This window comes from Crocuta crocuta, unplaced genomic scaffold, assembly GCF_008692635.1.
Source record: "Crocuta crocuta isolate KB4526 unplaced genomic scaffold, BGI_CrCroc_1.0 scaffold92, whole genome shotgun sequence".
In the NCBI taxonomy this organism is placed as follows: domain Eukaryota; kingdom Metazoa; phylum Chordata; class Mammalia; order Carnivora; family Hyaenidae; genus Crocuta; species Crocuta crocuta.
This window is the reverse complement of record NW_027528804.1, coordinates 5,159,445-5,175,324: the sequence shown is the minus strand read 5'-3', so window position 1 is coordinate 5,175,324 and position 15,880 is coordinate 5,159,445. Positions and strand designations below refer to the sequence as shown.

Below are 15,880 nucleotides of genomic sequence, written 5' to 3'. Positions count from 1 at the left end.
AAGAGTCAGACACTCAACCGACTGAGCCACCCAGGTGCCCCAAGACTAACATTTTTATATAAGGAATGTCGAATGCTATAATAATTGGAAGAATTTGCCTAGTAAAATTTTACCCACCTCTCTCCCACTTCAATGACTTCTGCTAATACTCTAGCTGACTTCTCTAATTTATACTAGAAAAGGAGACGAATATAACACAAGGTCAGCTATAAATCATTCATATACATATTATATAACTTATAATACATATATGTATTATATCTATCTCAATCTCTACACCTATTTATTAGCATTTGGCACTCAGTCGAAAGGGTACTACAAAGCAAATGACAAACTCGTTCTTTGCAACCTTGTTATATTTTAAACTATTTAATATAAATTCTACCTATATTTATATATACTATCTTCTAGGGACTTTTGGTTTCAGATTAAATTACAGTTTAAATAAAAGTTGTATTACTTTTGGTAAAGCACCAAAATGCTTGTTGAGAACCCTACCCTTGAAAGAAAAGAAAATAGTTTTCTATAAATTTGTAGGGTTCTGAGTCAAATATGGTCGTCAGGTTTTGGATTTCACAGCCAAGTATAACTTAGAAAAATGAAAAACATTTATGTTAGGAAATTATTTTCCCAGAAAATAGAAAAAAAAAAAAAACCCAAACCTTTGATCTCATTCTCTTGATGTGCTTTTAGTATGTTAAATGCCAAAAGTTCAAAAGTAATAGCCTTATTTAAAGCTATTCAATATAAACAAAAAATGTTGGGCGGAATATATTCTTACATTGTAAAAGTAAGAAAATAAATATGCTAATTTTATCTAGTGTAATGAAGCAGAAAATATAAAAATCTAAGACTAATATTTTGGGAAAAAATTTTTAAGAGACAGCTATTTCTACATACATAATAAGATATGTCTACTTTCACTTAAATTTGTTAGTATAATTTTAGTAAAGCTGGCCTAAAGTAGAACTTTTCATAGCTACAAGTGGTTGAGAGGTTTGCGCCAGTTCTCATATTTGATGTAATGCATGCTAAACGCAGAAAATTAATTTTTTAGTTTGTGAAGAAAAAATTTAGAAAGCTTTGACCTTGCTGTTCATCTTATTTTGGTGGCAAAAGTTGAAATCAAAGCTGCTAATCATGTACTATTTCAGTTATCTATGGTAATTACTTCACAGTGTGGGCCCCATATCAGCAGAAGCAGCATCAGTTGGGTACTTCTTAAAAATGCAAACTCTAGGGCCCCATCTGAGACCTGTATGAGAATCTCAGGCTTAGTGCCCAGCAATCTCTTTTAATAAGCCTTCTAAACTACTTTGATGGATGTCCTAGTTTGAAAAGCAATATCTTAGGACAATGAAGCTTCTATATACGTTGCTTAGAGGCCCTAAAACAAGCTTTTATGTTTTAGATCCGCCCAAGTTGGGCACTACTTATACTGTAGCATAAGGGTGAGACAATTCTTTGATATGGTGAACTTTAAACACCCCTGACTGTCTGGCAAAACAAAAGTAAGTAATTCTATTTACCATGTCCCCTGGGGTTGGTAAGAACCTTGTTAAGAATCACTGATAGGGACTATTTAGTCCTTCCTTTCTCCACCTTCGATCCAACTCTCTCCAAAGACCTTGAACACACTCTTCCCTTGCTTACCCAAATCACTTGTGCTAGAATAAAGGAAAGGTGATCCTGTTGGTTTGTAGAAGCATAGAACAAAAGGGTGGGGTGACAGCACAGACTTCACTGAGGCCAACTTTTACCAACTACCTCACTTTACATTTTTTCCCAGCGTCAGTTCATTCTTTACATCCCCAAATATTCTATAGAAAGTAAGTGGGGAAAAAACTGGATGTTTACATAAAACAGCATATTTCATCATAAAATTTAAAATCCTAGTCATCTATATTTATATAAAAATATGTACTTATATATTTATATATTATAAAATACTATAAATAATTATATAATTTTATACTATTAATTATAATTATATGTTATATATTAGTAAATAATATATGATATAATATACATATATCATTATATAAAATATAGAATAAACATATAATATGTAAATATATATTTCTATATATTACATACATTATTACATACTATACTATGTATGCATAGTATATATAAAGTACATAATATATAAATTATAAAACATAATTATAATATACATTATGTATATGAATGTTGATAAAAAGAACTGTCTTGGTACTAAGAGAGAATAATCCACTAGGATTGAAAAAGTATATATTCCCATAAAGTCATAAATTCAATCAGTGATTTATATAAAAGGGGCTAGAATATACCAAGTTGTAATTCTTGTTCTAAGAATTCATACAAGTCTATCCCAAGCAAATAAAATCGACAGGGTTTAAAGCCCTCTAGAAAGACAAGAACTTACTAATCCTTCTAATAAAACTCTGCCATTATTTTTTTTCCTTTCACCTCTAACTGATAAGTATATACTTTAAACTGGGTAGTAGCAGTGGGAGGTGATCAGTGGTAGTGTTTAAAGTTTTTAAGCATTACTTCCATATCAGTCTCCCACATCATTCTCCATATCGGTCTCAGGCAGCTCAAAGTGAAACCAAGGTCTTGGGCATCCTTAATTGGTCCATATTTCTATGACAGTGGAATTTTGAATATAAGAATGAAATAGACTATAACTAGAACAACACCTAAGCAACTATCTTCTTGTTGCCTTTATTTTCAATGAGGTCATATTTCTGAGTCTCCAACCCAACTATATGATTGATATGGTTATTCTAGGCTAGGAGCAACTCCTAATATAAGAACCGCTCACCTAAAAACTACTGGAGAATAGAGACAGCTTTAGGGAAATATTGCATGGAGTGGCCTAGGGCAGCTCTATTCTAAGTCTTACATCATTCTCTCTTTTATACTCAGAGAACAAAAATTCAGAGGGCAAGAACAGAAGTGTCTCTGTACTTAACAAAAGGAGTCCTCTACTCCTAAGTATTTATCGTAGCTCATTAGAGTAGGAAATTTGTTATTTGAGGTCTAAAGAGAGGCTATGCAACTGCCTGGATATCCTGCTGCACTCTTCTCAGTGCAGTAGGATATCATTGGCCAAAGATTTTCTATCAGGGCATATTACTGATACTAACTTAAACTTTTAATTTGTCATTTTTGTATAATTCATCATGTATAGAACCACCTAATCACAACTATCTGTATAAGAAGTTTGACCATATATACTCAAAAATGAAAATAACTTAAAACAATCTAGAATTCAACTTAGTAGGTATATCTTTCACAACAATATGGATATAACAATTCTTAAATGACTGTTCAGCTATTGCAGGGCTGAACAATAAGCAAATATATAGATGATATTTGGAGCTATAATTTTTACTGTTGACAAAGATAGACACAGATACTGAATTAGGAAAAACTAGGAAGAATTTTGTGGAGTTCAACTGGAATTAGAAATATCAGTATAATCTCACCATTTTAAATACAGGTAGATATAGATAGAGAGTAGATGGTGATATATGTGATTACGTATGTGTGTGTATACAGAGATCTATTTCTTCATAGATCAATTTGTATGTACATCTCTCTGCTGAGAGGACCTAAAAACAATAACACTCCATTAGTGAGTGTTATTAGTGCCCAAATCTTAGTTTTTAAATACTATTCTCTACAAAAGGGAACATGAGCTTCTTGGATAAACAGCTGACTCCAGAACGGAGGCAGGGAAATGACACAGGAGCCTGTAATGTTTCGTCTTTCTAGAATTTAAAGAAGTGGTCATAAAATGATTAGGGCATTTCCAAAGGGTCAGGAGACAGCTTTGAAGGGACTCACAACCTGGGACAACTTGAGTACTGAAATAAATAACAACCATGATGGATTACAACTTATTTAATAAAATAATTCCCGAGTCAATATTGATAATAGACACATAGATGATAGATAGATGGGAAAATGTTCTTACAGTTGGGTGGCAACTAATACATACAGAAGGATGATGGAGATGAAAAAGCACATTTTGTAACTATCACAGGAAAGCATCATCAAATGATGTAAACTAGTGAGTGAAATTCTAAAAACAAGACATTAGATAGTCTCAAACATCTCCCCACAAACAACTTATTAATTAAACAGAGCAAAATGGTAACATGACAGTAGAGATAGCTGGCAGACCGAATGATTAAAGTTAACATCTCTGGGCCCAAACTGATGTAATGTGCTTTCTGCTATGATCCACTTCCTTTCTGTAGTGCTCCTGCCAAAATGTAGAACTTGAATCTAAGCATGAGGAAACTAGACAAATCGAAATTTGAGAAATGTTCTACAAAAAACTGGCCTGAACTCTTCAAAAACAGTCCATGTTGAAAGATAAAAGCTAAGAAATGATTTCACATTAAAGTAGAATAAACTGATGGGGTGCCTGGGTGCTTAAAGTGACTTATCAATTAAATGTACTACAAATAACTGGACTGTGGGTTAGATAATAGCATGCACTAAATTACATAGCCTGTGTCAATAATTGTGCTATGGCTATGAGAAAACGACTAAGAAAATGTCTTTGTTCTTAAAGCAGATAGTTAAGTTTGGGGCGCCTGGGTGGCTTAGTCGGTTAAGCGTCCGACTTTCGCTTGGGTCATGATCTCGCGGTTCGTGGGTTCAAGCCCCGCGTCGGGCTCTGTGCTGACTGCCAGCTCAGAGCCTGGAGCCTGTTTCAGTCTGTGACTCCCTCTCTCTCTGACCCTCCCCTGCTCACGCTGTCTCTCACTATCTCTCCTAGAAATAAATAAATTAAAAAAAAAAAAAGCAGATAGTTAAGTTTTAGAAGTGAAGTAGCATAATGTCTACAGCTTATTTACAAACACTCCCTAAAATAGAATAATAGCAGTAGTAGTAGTAATAATGACAATAATAATACTGATGGTATAAATTAAATCTTCAGCTCTCTTTTTTTCAAACTAAATAATCTCAATTATTTTAGCCCTTTTAATCTATGTGAGACAAAAGGATTCAAAGTTGCCTGGTTTAAGCAGAATTTTGGGAAGTTAACAAAAAGGGATCTGTAGTCTCAATTCAGTTGAATTTAATAAAAAACTATTGAGTACTCACCCTATATTCAAAGAGCTCACAGTTTATTAGAGAAGGAAAACATGCATATAAACAGAGTGGAAGAGAAGTATACTATACGTACCAAAAATGAAGTATAAGAAAGTACTAAGGAATGTTGAGAGGGAGTGACTAATTCTGCCTAATATATTGTACTAAGTGCTTTATATATTCATTCATTGAATGTACCAACAATCTCATCAAGGTAAGTACTATTTTATCCCCATTCTGCAGATGAGGCAATTGAGGCATAGAGAAGTTGAAAATCTGGCCAAGATTATCTAGCTAGTTAGAAGTGCAGGTATGAAACTCAGACATGCTGACTCCATAGCCCATGCAAAAGGCTTACTGGAGGAAGCAGCATTTGAGTTGATCATTTAAAGGTAAGTATAATTTCAATAGGACAGGAAGTGAAAAAAAAGAATGTTTAAGGCTGAAGGAAAAATAAAAGTGAAGGCATGGAGATAATACATATAGGTCATATAAGGGAAACGGAAAAGTTTAGGGAATGGTATGTAAGATGTGGGAAGAGAAACGGTTAAGAACAGAGGCTGGGAGATTAGACAGCCTTAAGAAACAAATTAGACTCCATCATGAGGATTAATACAGCCTTTGTTAGTAAAGAGAATGATTCTTATAATATGTACCATAATCTTTTTTTTATTTAAAACTTTTTTTAACATTTATTTATTTTTGAGGGACACAGCATGAGCAGGGAAGGGGCAGAGAGAGAAGGAGACACAGAATCTGAAGCAGGCTCCAGGCTCTGAGTTGTCAGCACAGAGCCTGATGCAGGGCTAAAACCTATAAACTGTGAGATCATGACCTGAGCCGAAGTTGCTCGCTCAACCAACTGAGTCACCCAGCTGCCCCTGTACCATAATTTTGACGTAACTCAACATATTCCACAGAAGAAGTCGGCCTTTGTGACATCCAAATGAACCTAGTACTAATAAAATCTTATACAATCAATCTCTTCTAAAAATACCAGAACACAAATCATGAGAACACTTTCACAGTGACCTCCACACCTATGTATATAATAATTTCATTTCACAACAATCCTATTAACATGTAATACTGAAATGCCCAGAACTGAAAAAAGAACATCTACAATGCAACAATTCTGCCTTACTTTAACACAGACCATATAAACCATTTAAGAAACAGCGAATGAAATGTAAATAATGTAGCTCTGCTGTTATAGCTCCTTGTTTGTCATAATATTTATGAAAACTAGGTGATTCAATTAAAGGGATATAATGAGTAATATATTCCAAAAACTCTGTTAGATATGCAGTTCTAACCAGTAAAACAACCAGACTTGAATGCTTAATGCAAATCTCTGAGTTGGTAGCAGGTGTAATTGATTGTTCAATTAATAACTGAAGATAATATTTTGGCTTCATAGTAAATTAATTATGGGTAAAGCAAAGCATGTGACACTTAGAAATCTCTGTATTCATTTCTTAGTAAATAAATATTAGTGAAAATCTGATTTTTATTTACTATAGTTTTAACATATTCAAAATCTATACTGTAACCAGAATACCTGAAACAATCCAAGTCTGATAAAAACATTTAAAATATTCAGAATGTCAGAAATATTTAAAATTAAAACATTAACAAATTCATTAGTGACTATTTTTCATATATTTAACAAAGACCAAAAAATGACTTTATTTTCTATAAAACATTTTTGAGGCAGAGTTCTTAACTGCCCAATAAAACCTTATTCTAGCCTGGAAAGAATTTTATCTCCTTGGTTGACAGAATAGAATTAATTAGTGAGATATACACAATATTGAGGAAGCACCACAGAAGAGAATAATATGAAAAAGGCAGACAAACAATTTCAAAGGGCATCTGGAAATCAAAAGTTATATTTGGCTTAGTCTAAAACTAAAGGATAAGTGGACAATTAAAGAAATAGAACATTAAGGTATAAAAAAGTTCTCTCACCTAAAAACACCTAAAATGGTATGTAAAACTCAACAATCATCCTTCCCCTGTCTAAATGGATTTCTGAGAGTAAAGGGAAATCCAGAAGGCCTTAACAAAAAATGAAAGGAACTAAACAGCAGTGTAATAATCTTGAACAGACACCACAGCTGATGGAAAGGGTAGTTGCTAAGAGGGATCTAAGCTTTAATAACAAGACAAAGAAGAGTGGGTGGTCCTGGATACCTAACAATGTGGAAAGTTGTAATCAATATCACTACATGAAAGCAGAAACCTTGAAAAGCTAAATTCCTATGAAATGATGCATTTAAAAAAATCCTATTTAATAGCAAAGGAAGATGATAAAAATGTAACTTGTCTATTTAAACCTCAGCTCCAAATGAAAAGGTTAAAGGAATCTCATGCTTAAAAACTGTTAACTGGTCTTAAGTTCTAGTACCATGAGTTGTCTGACATCAGCAAATAGAAATTCCTTCTGTGAAAAAAATTTTTTAAATGTTTATTTATTTTTGAGAGAGAGAGGGACAGAGAGATAGAGCGCGAGCAGGGTAGGGACAGAGAGAAAGGGAGACACAGAATTTGAAGGAGGCTCCAGGCTCTGAGCTGTCAGCACAGAGCCGGACGCTGGGCTCGAACCCACGAACCACGCGAGATCATGACCTGAGCCCAAGTCAGAACCTTAACAGACTGAACCACCTAGGCGCTCCCTTTCTGTGGATATTTACTCTTAACCCAGGCCCCACAAGATTCTCACAGATTTAAGTAGCCAAAAATGAATTCACAATATAAGATTACAAAACTATTAGGGAAATAAGACACCAGGACTGAAATCAACAGAAAAAACAAACAGAATTATATCTGAATGAACATCAAGAAGTATTAGAAATAACAGATACAGAATATAAAACAACTATGCTTTAAAAATTATGAAAAGAGGAAATTAAAACATGAGCAAGAAAATGTTATTACAAAAACAAACAACCCAAATATAATTTCTAGCACTGAAAAATCTATTATTTAACTAAAACCCTAACTATAAAAATCTTTTAAACACTACTTTAAACAATTAGGGAAAATGATTATGGGACTGTTTATTAAAGTATCAAGGAATTCTTGTTAATTTTTGTTAGGTATGATAAGAACATGGTGATTATTTAAGATGTCAGTATTTCTTTGAGGTATGCACTACAGTAGGACAAGTTACCGGGAATTTCCTTCAAAATACTTCAGCAAAGAGACAGAAAGGAATAGATAAAGCAAATGTAGGAAAATATTAGAAATGTTGAATCTGAGCAATGTATATATGTGAAATTTTTATAACAAAAATAAAATGAAAACTTTACTCATATGTGGAATTTAAGAAACAAAATAAATAAGCAAAGGAAAAAAATAAGAAAGAGATAAATGAAGAAGCAGACTCTTGGGGCACCTGAATGGCTCAGTCAGTTAAGTGTCTGACTCTTGACTTCAGTTCAGGTCACAATCTCAGTTCATGAGTTCGAGACCCATGTGCTCTGTGCTAACAGCATAGAGCTTGTTTGGGACCCTCTCTCTCTGCCCCTCCCCTGCTTGTAAGCACACTCTCTCTTAAAATAAATAAATAAATATGAAAATAGAAACAACAGACTCTTAATTATAAAGAAACTGATGTTTACCAGAGGGGAAGTGTGTAGGGGGGATACATTAAACAGGTGATGGGGATTAAGGAAGGCACTTGTCCTGATGAGCACAGGGTGATGAATAGAAGTGCTGAATCACTATATTGCAAACCTGGAACTAAAATAATATTGTATGTTAACTAATTGTAATTAAAACAAGTACTTAAAGAAAAGAATTAGAAAAAAAAAAAAAAGAAAGAAAACTCAATGGATAATACAATCAGAATATTAGATAAAGCCAAAAAGAAAATTAGAGAATTCGAAGATGGATCTGAAGAGACTATCTAGATTATGATTAAAACTTAAAGGAAATAAAAAAAAAAACTCACCTTCCTTTGGGCTCACTGCTGCAGGGAGATTGTTCCAATCAAGGGTCCAAGTAGGGCAAGGGTGGGGAGAAAACATCACTTCAATGCCTTTTTCCTAGAAATAGGAAATAGACTCTTTCCGAATTAATGAATTAATAGAATTCTGTTGTGTTTTAGAAGGCCAAATTTATATTTTCTACACTGACAAGAAGAAACACAAATATTAACAGTCATTAAATGTTCCTCAAAATATTTAGTTACATAAGGAATATGATATGTTGTATTTTTTGATAGCATACTTTCCTACTTTTTATACCTAGATAACAAAAAATGCTATTTTTAAATTACTACCTAAAACTACATAGAAGTAATAAGCTATCTAGAAATAAATTAGGTGTCAAAAAGAAAAGCTACCTGAGGATAAAAATTTTATCAAAAACATTCCACAGAGTATAAAATAAAAAACTGATTCTGCATATGTCCATCAGGATCTGTCTTCATATCTATGAAAGTTGTGACTGCCTAGGAATTATATTTACATGACAAAAAGCACCCACTTTAACATAATACCCCCAAACATCATCCATACTATTCTTTTACAAGTGTTTATAATGCCTCTAAAAAAGGATTCCTCTGTTGTAACTAAATGGTTCCCAACATTTCCAAAAATGAGGACCACTTTTCAATATATAAAAAACTTCTCAGGCTCCTTCCCTATGTTAAAAGTCGTGCGTTTATTTATTTGATCTGCAGACAGTTACATGGCATACATACGGATTCCCAGACCCCTTGCAATCACATTCTGGGTATGTGGCCCACAGGATAGATATTCATGGTTAAGGTATTTTATCTTCAGAAATATTATATTCAAATGAAAAATTTCTGAGAATCTATCACTAGTTTGAATCAATTAACTCATGAGATTACTTTCCATTATGAAAACTAGTTGAATTCTGTTACCAAAGGAAATAGTATAAAGATTGTTTTATGAAGTAAAGATATATCTAGAGGTCTAGAGAACTTACCTGCTTCCAGAAAAATAAACACATCTCTCTGACATCATCTACCTCTATTCTATATCCCTTATTCTAGCCTAGCCATTCTGAACTTGCTATCCCTCATTTGACCAAATTTAATCTTACTTTAGAGTCTTTTCAAAAATACAATGAGATACCATTTATACACCATTACATTTATAACATATAATTTAATAGTTCTTATAATAGTCACAGTTGTGCTACAATCAATACTAAATTGAGAGTTTTTTCATCATTTCAAAAAGAAGTCCCATATCCATTAGTAGGTACTTTCAACCCTCCCCCCGACCCCCCACCAGCTCCCTGACCTAGGTAACTATTAATCTACCTTCTATCTCTATAGATTTTCTCAGGGTCTGTTCAGTAGTTGAACCCTCTGCCTAGAACACTTCCTCCAAATCTTCAATTCATTCAGGTTATTTGCTCAACGGTCTTCACCTTGTCAGATAAGACTTCCTAACCACTCCATCTACAAAGCACTCCAACTCACATAACCTCCACCCCTTTACCCCACATTATTTTTTTTTATAGCACTTACCATTACCTAATGTGTTCACACATTTAATTGTGTTTTTTCCTTATTTACCTCCCTCATCAGAATTTAAGGCCCTTGAAGGCAGTCTAATTTGCTTTTCATATATCCCACATTCAATACAAGGACTAAACATATACATTTCTTGGACTAACAGAATAAATAAATTTAAAACCTTTAGAGACTAAGGGAAATTTTGGAGGTAAGAGTATACCAAAGAAAAAAGAAGAAGGAAAAAGTGAGATGTGAGTATTCCTAAGAAATACTTCACTATTTTATACTTCTACTTGGCACCAATTTCATTTGTCCTCATGTAATAGGCACAAAATACTGTGACTACAGAAAAATTAAAAGTTACGATATAAATAAAATAAATTCACATATATTATTTTGATACAGCATTCACTGTTTTTCAAATGTATGATAATAATTCACTAGTAAGTAGCAGAAACAATGTCCTGGTAAAAAGTAACATTTATTGTATCTAATATATACTATCAAATTTGAAGTAAATGAAAATAGAAATTTTAACTTATTTTCAGGTTTGAAATTTTTTTAAAAAATTTTTTATTTTTATTCTAGAGAGAGAGAGAGTACCCAAGAGTAGGGGAGAGGGGGAGAGGGAGAAAAAATCTTAAGGAGGTTTCACTCTCAGCAAGGAGTCCTGCAAGGCTTGATCCCAGGATCCTGGGATCATGACCTGAGCCAAAATCAAGGGTCAGACCCTCAAACAATTGAGACACCGAGTCATCTTTTTTAAATTGTTGATGTAATGTCCCAGTCATTTTTTATATAACCATAAGATTTGAAATCAGAAAGAATCCCATAGAGTATCTACTACACTCTCCTAATTTATAAATGGAGAAATTAAGGCCCTTTGGTTAAACAACATACTGAAAGTCATAAGGTTAGCTTAGTTACAAAGCTGGGACTAGAATTCAAGTTACCTGGTCTGTAGTAAGTAGTCTTTCCATGGACTGTTCCTAAGCCAATGAGTGAGACTGGTTAAGATAACTATGTCAGACCTATTCCTGAGAAACATGGAACTCTCTGACCGCTGATTTGGGTTCAAGGATGCCCCACTGGCTTGCCAAAACTTTCTTAGACCCGCACTAAAGTCTAAAACTTTTCTAACCCAGTCTTCCTTTCTTTCCTGACTCATGTACAAGGGTCAAACCTGCATCACAGACTGACGGCTCTCCCAGTCTCCCCTGTCTCCCTCCCCACTTTACCTCACAGATTTCCCTCAGCAGACCTCTTGCACATCTAACCCTGTCTTGGAGTCTGCTCAGGGGCCTGAACTAACACATCCTCTGTAAATTAAAAATTCAGGATTCTTTTATATATTTTTATGTTATTATAAGACAGCTTATTTTTACAATTGCTTGTTAATTTTTCCTGAATTTAAATTTGTTTTTTATTTCTCATTGTTTATAAATATTTTTAAGATGTATAAAATACAAATGTTTTTCCTAACGTCATTTTATTGCCTGAAAAGCATAGGTAGAAAAATCTGAAGTCTGAATTTTTCATTCAAGACTGTGTAACTGTGAATTAAAAGCAGATTTTTGGTTTGTTGAAATTTTTAAAATTAGTATTTTATTTGCTTAATTTTGTTAAAAAGTTTTTAATGTTTATTTATTTTTGAGAGAGAAGGAAAGTGCAAGCAGGAGTGGGGCAGAGAGAGAGGGAGACAGAGGACCTGCAGTGGGCTCCATGCTGAAAGCAGCGAGCCTGATGTGGGGCTCGAACTCATGAACTGTGGGATCATGACCCGAGCTGAAGGTGGACACTTAACCAAATGAGCCACCCAGGTGCCCCCAAAATCAGTATTTTAATACAAAGCAAATTACTCTCCTGCTGATCCTTTATTTCAAGAAACTCAGGAAGTGAACTTGAGATCCCTACACAGTAGAGCCATCTGATCAAGACACATCGAACTTTGGACATGCCTTGATATCTTCTTCTAAATTCAACTAAATAATCATATTTCATTGTTTCATTACTAAGCTAACAAAACTGAAAAGATAGGGGCAGGGGTCACTACTACAATCTTGTTCTTTTCTAATTGAGCAAACTCTATTAATGATAGAACTCAGATGCTTCCTAACCAAAGTGGAGAAATATAATAAATATGTTTCCAGTACAACTCAGATGAACAGCTCAAATTACTTCCTGATTTTTCCTCTATTCAAACAAATCTTCAAATAGCTGAAGCTAAAAGCAAAATATTTTTTGTAAATTGCTTAGGATGACAGAGAAAAGAAAGCCTATTGGAGAGAACTTGTACAATTAGTATTATTAGAAACAAATTTTGCTGCAAAGAGAGAAATATAAATTATATGTGTTATTCTATTAAAAGGCATTAAAATAGGGGTGCCCAGGCGGCTCTTGATTTCAGCTCAGGTTGTAATCTCACAGTTTGTGAGACAGGGCCACATGTTGGGCTCTTTGCTGACAGTGCAGAGTCTGCCTGGGATTCTCTTTCTCTCTCTTTCTGTCTCCTACCCCTCCCCTGCTTGCACTTACTCTGTCTCTCTCAAACATAAATAAACATTTTTTTAAAAAGGCATTAAAATAAAAAGTAAAAACAAAATGCAAAGAACTAAAAAAAATCTTAAATTTAGGCAAAACCTTAGAAAGTAAATTGATATGTTTTCATATTCTTTAACTTCAAACCACCATCTCAAAATTTAAAAACCGAGGCCAAAACCTTGCAACAGAAAAACATCAGGTTAAAACAATACATTTGACCAGATGAGATATGACCTTGACCAATGTCTTGAATATAAAAAGACAAGTTTTGAGAAAAATACTTTTAAAAAATACATATTCTGACTTACTTGGCTCTAAAGACACATACTATTAAAAATCTTCAGTGATACCTCACTTACATGCAAAGACATAGAAATATAAATTGGTCAAGGGTGATGTAAAATGGCTACAAATAAAATTTAAAACAAAAGTGATATCAATAAATGATTACAATTTGGGGTAGAATGCTCAGCAACATTATATCACATGGAAGTTTTCAAAGAAAATGTGGATAAAAACATTTTAAGTACCATTAACTTGGTCATAGTGGGTCTTGGTCCTCCTAAAAATGAAGCGTCATTTTGCTCCTCTACACCTGGGACCTCACTTAAGTTTGCATCTTGTTCATTCGAGGTGGTCAGCAACTCTGGTAAATGGAGAAACTGGATCCCACACTGAGAAGCTGCTGCTTTTACTCTTGGCACTTCCTGAATCCTCTGGTACCAAGCAGCCAGCAATGGAAATTCTATCAGCTTTTCAGAAAGTTTCTTGCAGATAATTGCCTAGGCAGACAAAGAACAAAACACACTATTCTATATTTTTTAACAGCCATATTGAGGTTAACTTTACATACCATAAAATTCACACATTTTAAGTGATCAGCTCAAACAATGAGTTTTAGTAAATTTATACCGTTGTGAAACCACCACCCCAATTCAGGATTAGAGCACTTATGTCACACCAAAAATTTCCATTATGACCACACCTGCAGTCAATCTCCGCTTCCCCATTTAGTTGTAAGCAACCACCGATCTCCTTTCCATGCCTATAATTTGCCTTTTCTAGTATTTCATATAAGTGGAACCAGAAACTGTGTCTTTTTTCACTTAGCATTAAGTTTTTGAGGTTCATCTATGTAGTTGCATTTGTTTAGTAGTTTGTTTCTTCTTATTCTAAGTCCTAGTCACTGTGTGGAATAAAATATTTTGTTCATCCATTTACCAGCTGATGGACATTTGCATTGTTTCCAGTTATTGGTAGTTATAAATAATGTTGCTATACAAACTCATGGACCAGTGTTTGTGTGGGAATGTTTTTCATTTCTTAGGAGTAGATAGTAGGAGCCACGTTGCTAGGTTATACGGAAACTGTGCTTAACTTCCAAAGAAACTGCCTAACTCTTCTCCCTGATGGCTGTACCATTTTATATCCCTACTAGGAATGCATGGAGGTTCTAATTTCTCCAAATCTTGCCAATGATAGGCCTTGTCAGTCTCTTTTATTTTAACTATTCTAGTGGATGTACAGTAGTATCTCGTTGTGAATTTTTTTGCATTTCCCTGGAACTGATGATGTTGAGCTCCATGTGCTTCTTTGCCATTCAAAGTATCTCTGGTGAATGTATGAGAGTTATATAATTAGCAGTTATAGAGATGGCATAGAAGTTACAGAGATGGTATGCAAGTATATGAAAAATGTAAATCATTTATACCATTAGAGAAATGCAAATTAAAACAAGGAGATACCACTACACACGTCTTAGAATGGTGAAGAGGCAAAATCTGACAAAAGCAAATGATGGAGAGGATGGGGAGCAACAGGAACTCTCATTTGCTGCTGGTAGGAATCAAAATGCAACAGCCACTGTGAAAGGCAATTTGGCGACTCCTTACAAAGCTCACCATATGATCCAGCAATTGCACTCCAAATAAGTTGAAAACTTATGTCCATGTAAAAACCTGCACATAGATGTTTATAGCCAAAACTTGGAAGCAACCAAGATGTTCTTCAGTAGGTGAATGGATACATAATCTGTGGTACATCCAAACAATAAAATATTATTCAGTGCTAAAAAGAAATGAACTCATCAAGCCATAAAAAGACATAGAGGAACACTAAAAACACATTACTAAGTGAAAGAAGCCAATCTGAAGGGCTACATACCATATAATTTGAAACATACAACATTCTGGAAAAGATAAAACTATGAAGGCAGTAAAAGAGTAGTGATTGTCAGGGATTAGGAGAGAGGGATGAATAGGTAGAGTACAGATTTTTAGGGTTGTAAAACTATTCTGTGTGATACAATAATGATGGATGCATGTCATACATTTGTCGAAATCCAGAGAATGTACAACCTGAAGAGTGAACCCTAATATAAAATATGGATTGGGTTATAGTAATGTTTTAATATAGGTTCATCAGTTTAATAAATGTACCACTCTGATGGAGGATTTTAATAGTAGAGGAGACTGTGTATATGGGGACAGAAAGTATATGGGAATTTTCTGTACATTCTGCTGTATTTTACTGTGGACTTAGAGCTACCCTAAAAAAGAAAGTCTACTTTTTAAAGATATATTTAAAATCAAAACATAGTATTTAGATAAAAAGACTGACAAAGGACTAATGTCTTACAGAGAAGAGGCTCAAAAGGTATTTGTGAATTACTTGAATAATAATAATAAATATTACATACACACAAACTAAGAATGTATTCACATACTGACTATCCTTTAAGTA

General features: G+C 33.9%; 1 protein-coding gene across 3 annotated transcripts in view; it reads right to left on the bottom strand.

Moving 5' to 3' along the window:
- The window catches only part of GSTCD (glutathione S-transferase C-terminal domain containing), a 135,881-nt gene that overhangs the window by 96,276 nt on the left and 23,725 nt on the right, over positions 1–15,880 (bottom strand). For all 3 annotated transcript variants that reach the window (XM_077755771.1, XM_077755770.1, XM_077755772.1), the window contains exons 4-5: positions 13,669–13,920; positions 9,056–9,149 (exon numbers count right to left, since the gene is read on the bottom strand). In XM_077755771.1, the coding sequence (XP_077611897.1) occupies positions 9,056–9,149; positions 13,669–13,920 (346 nt within the window). The remainder of the gene's footprint in view (positions 1–9,055; positions 9,150–13,668; positions 13,921–15,880) is intronic.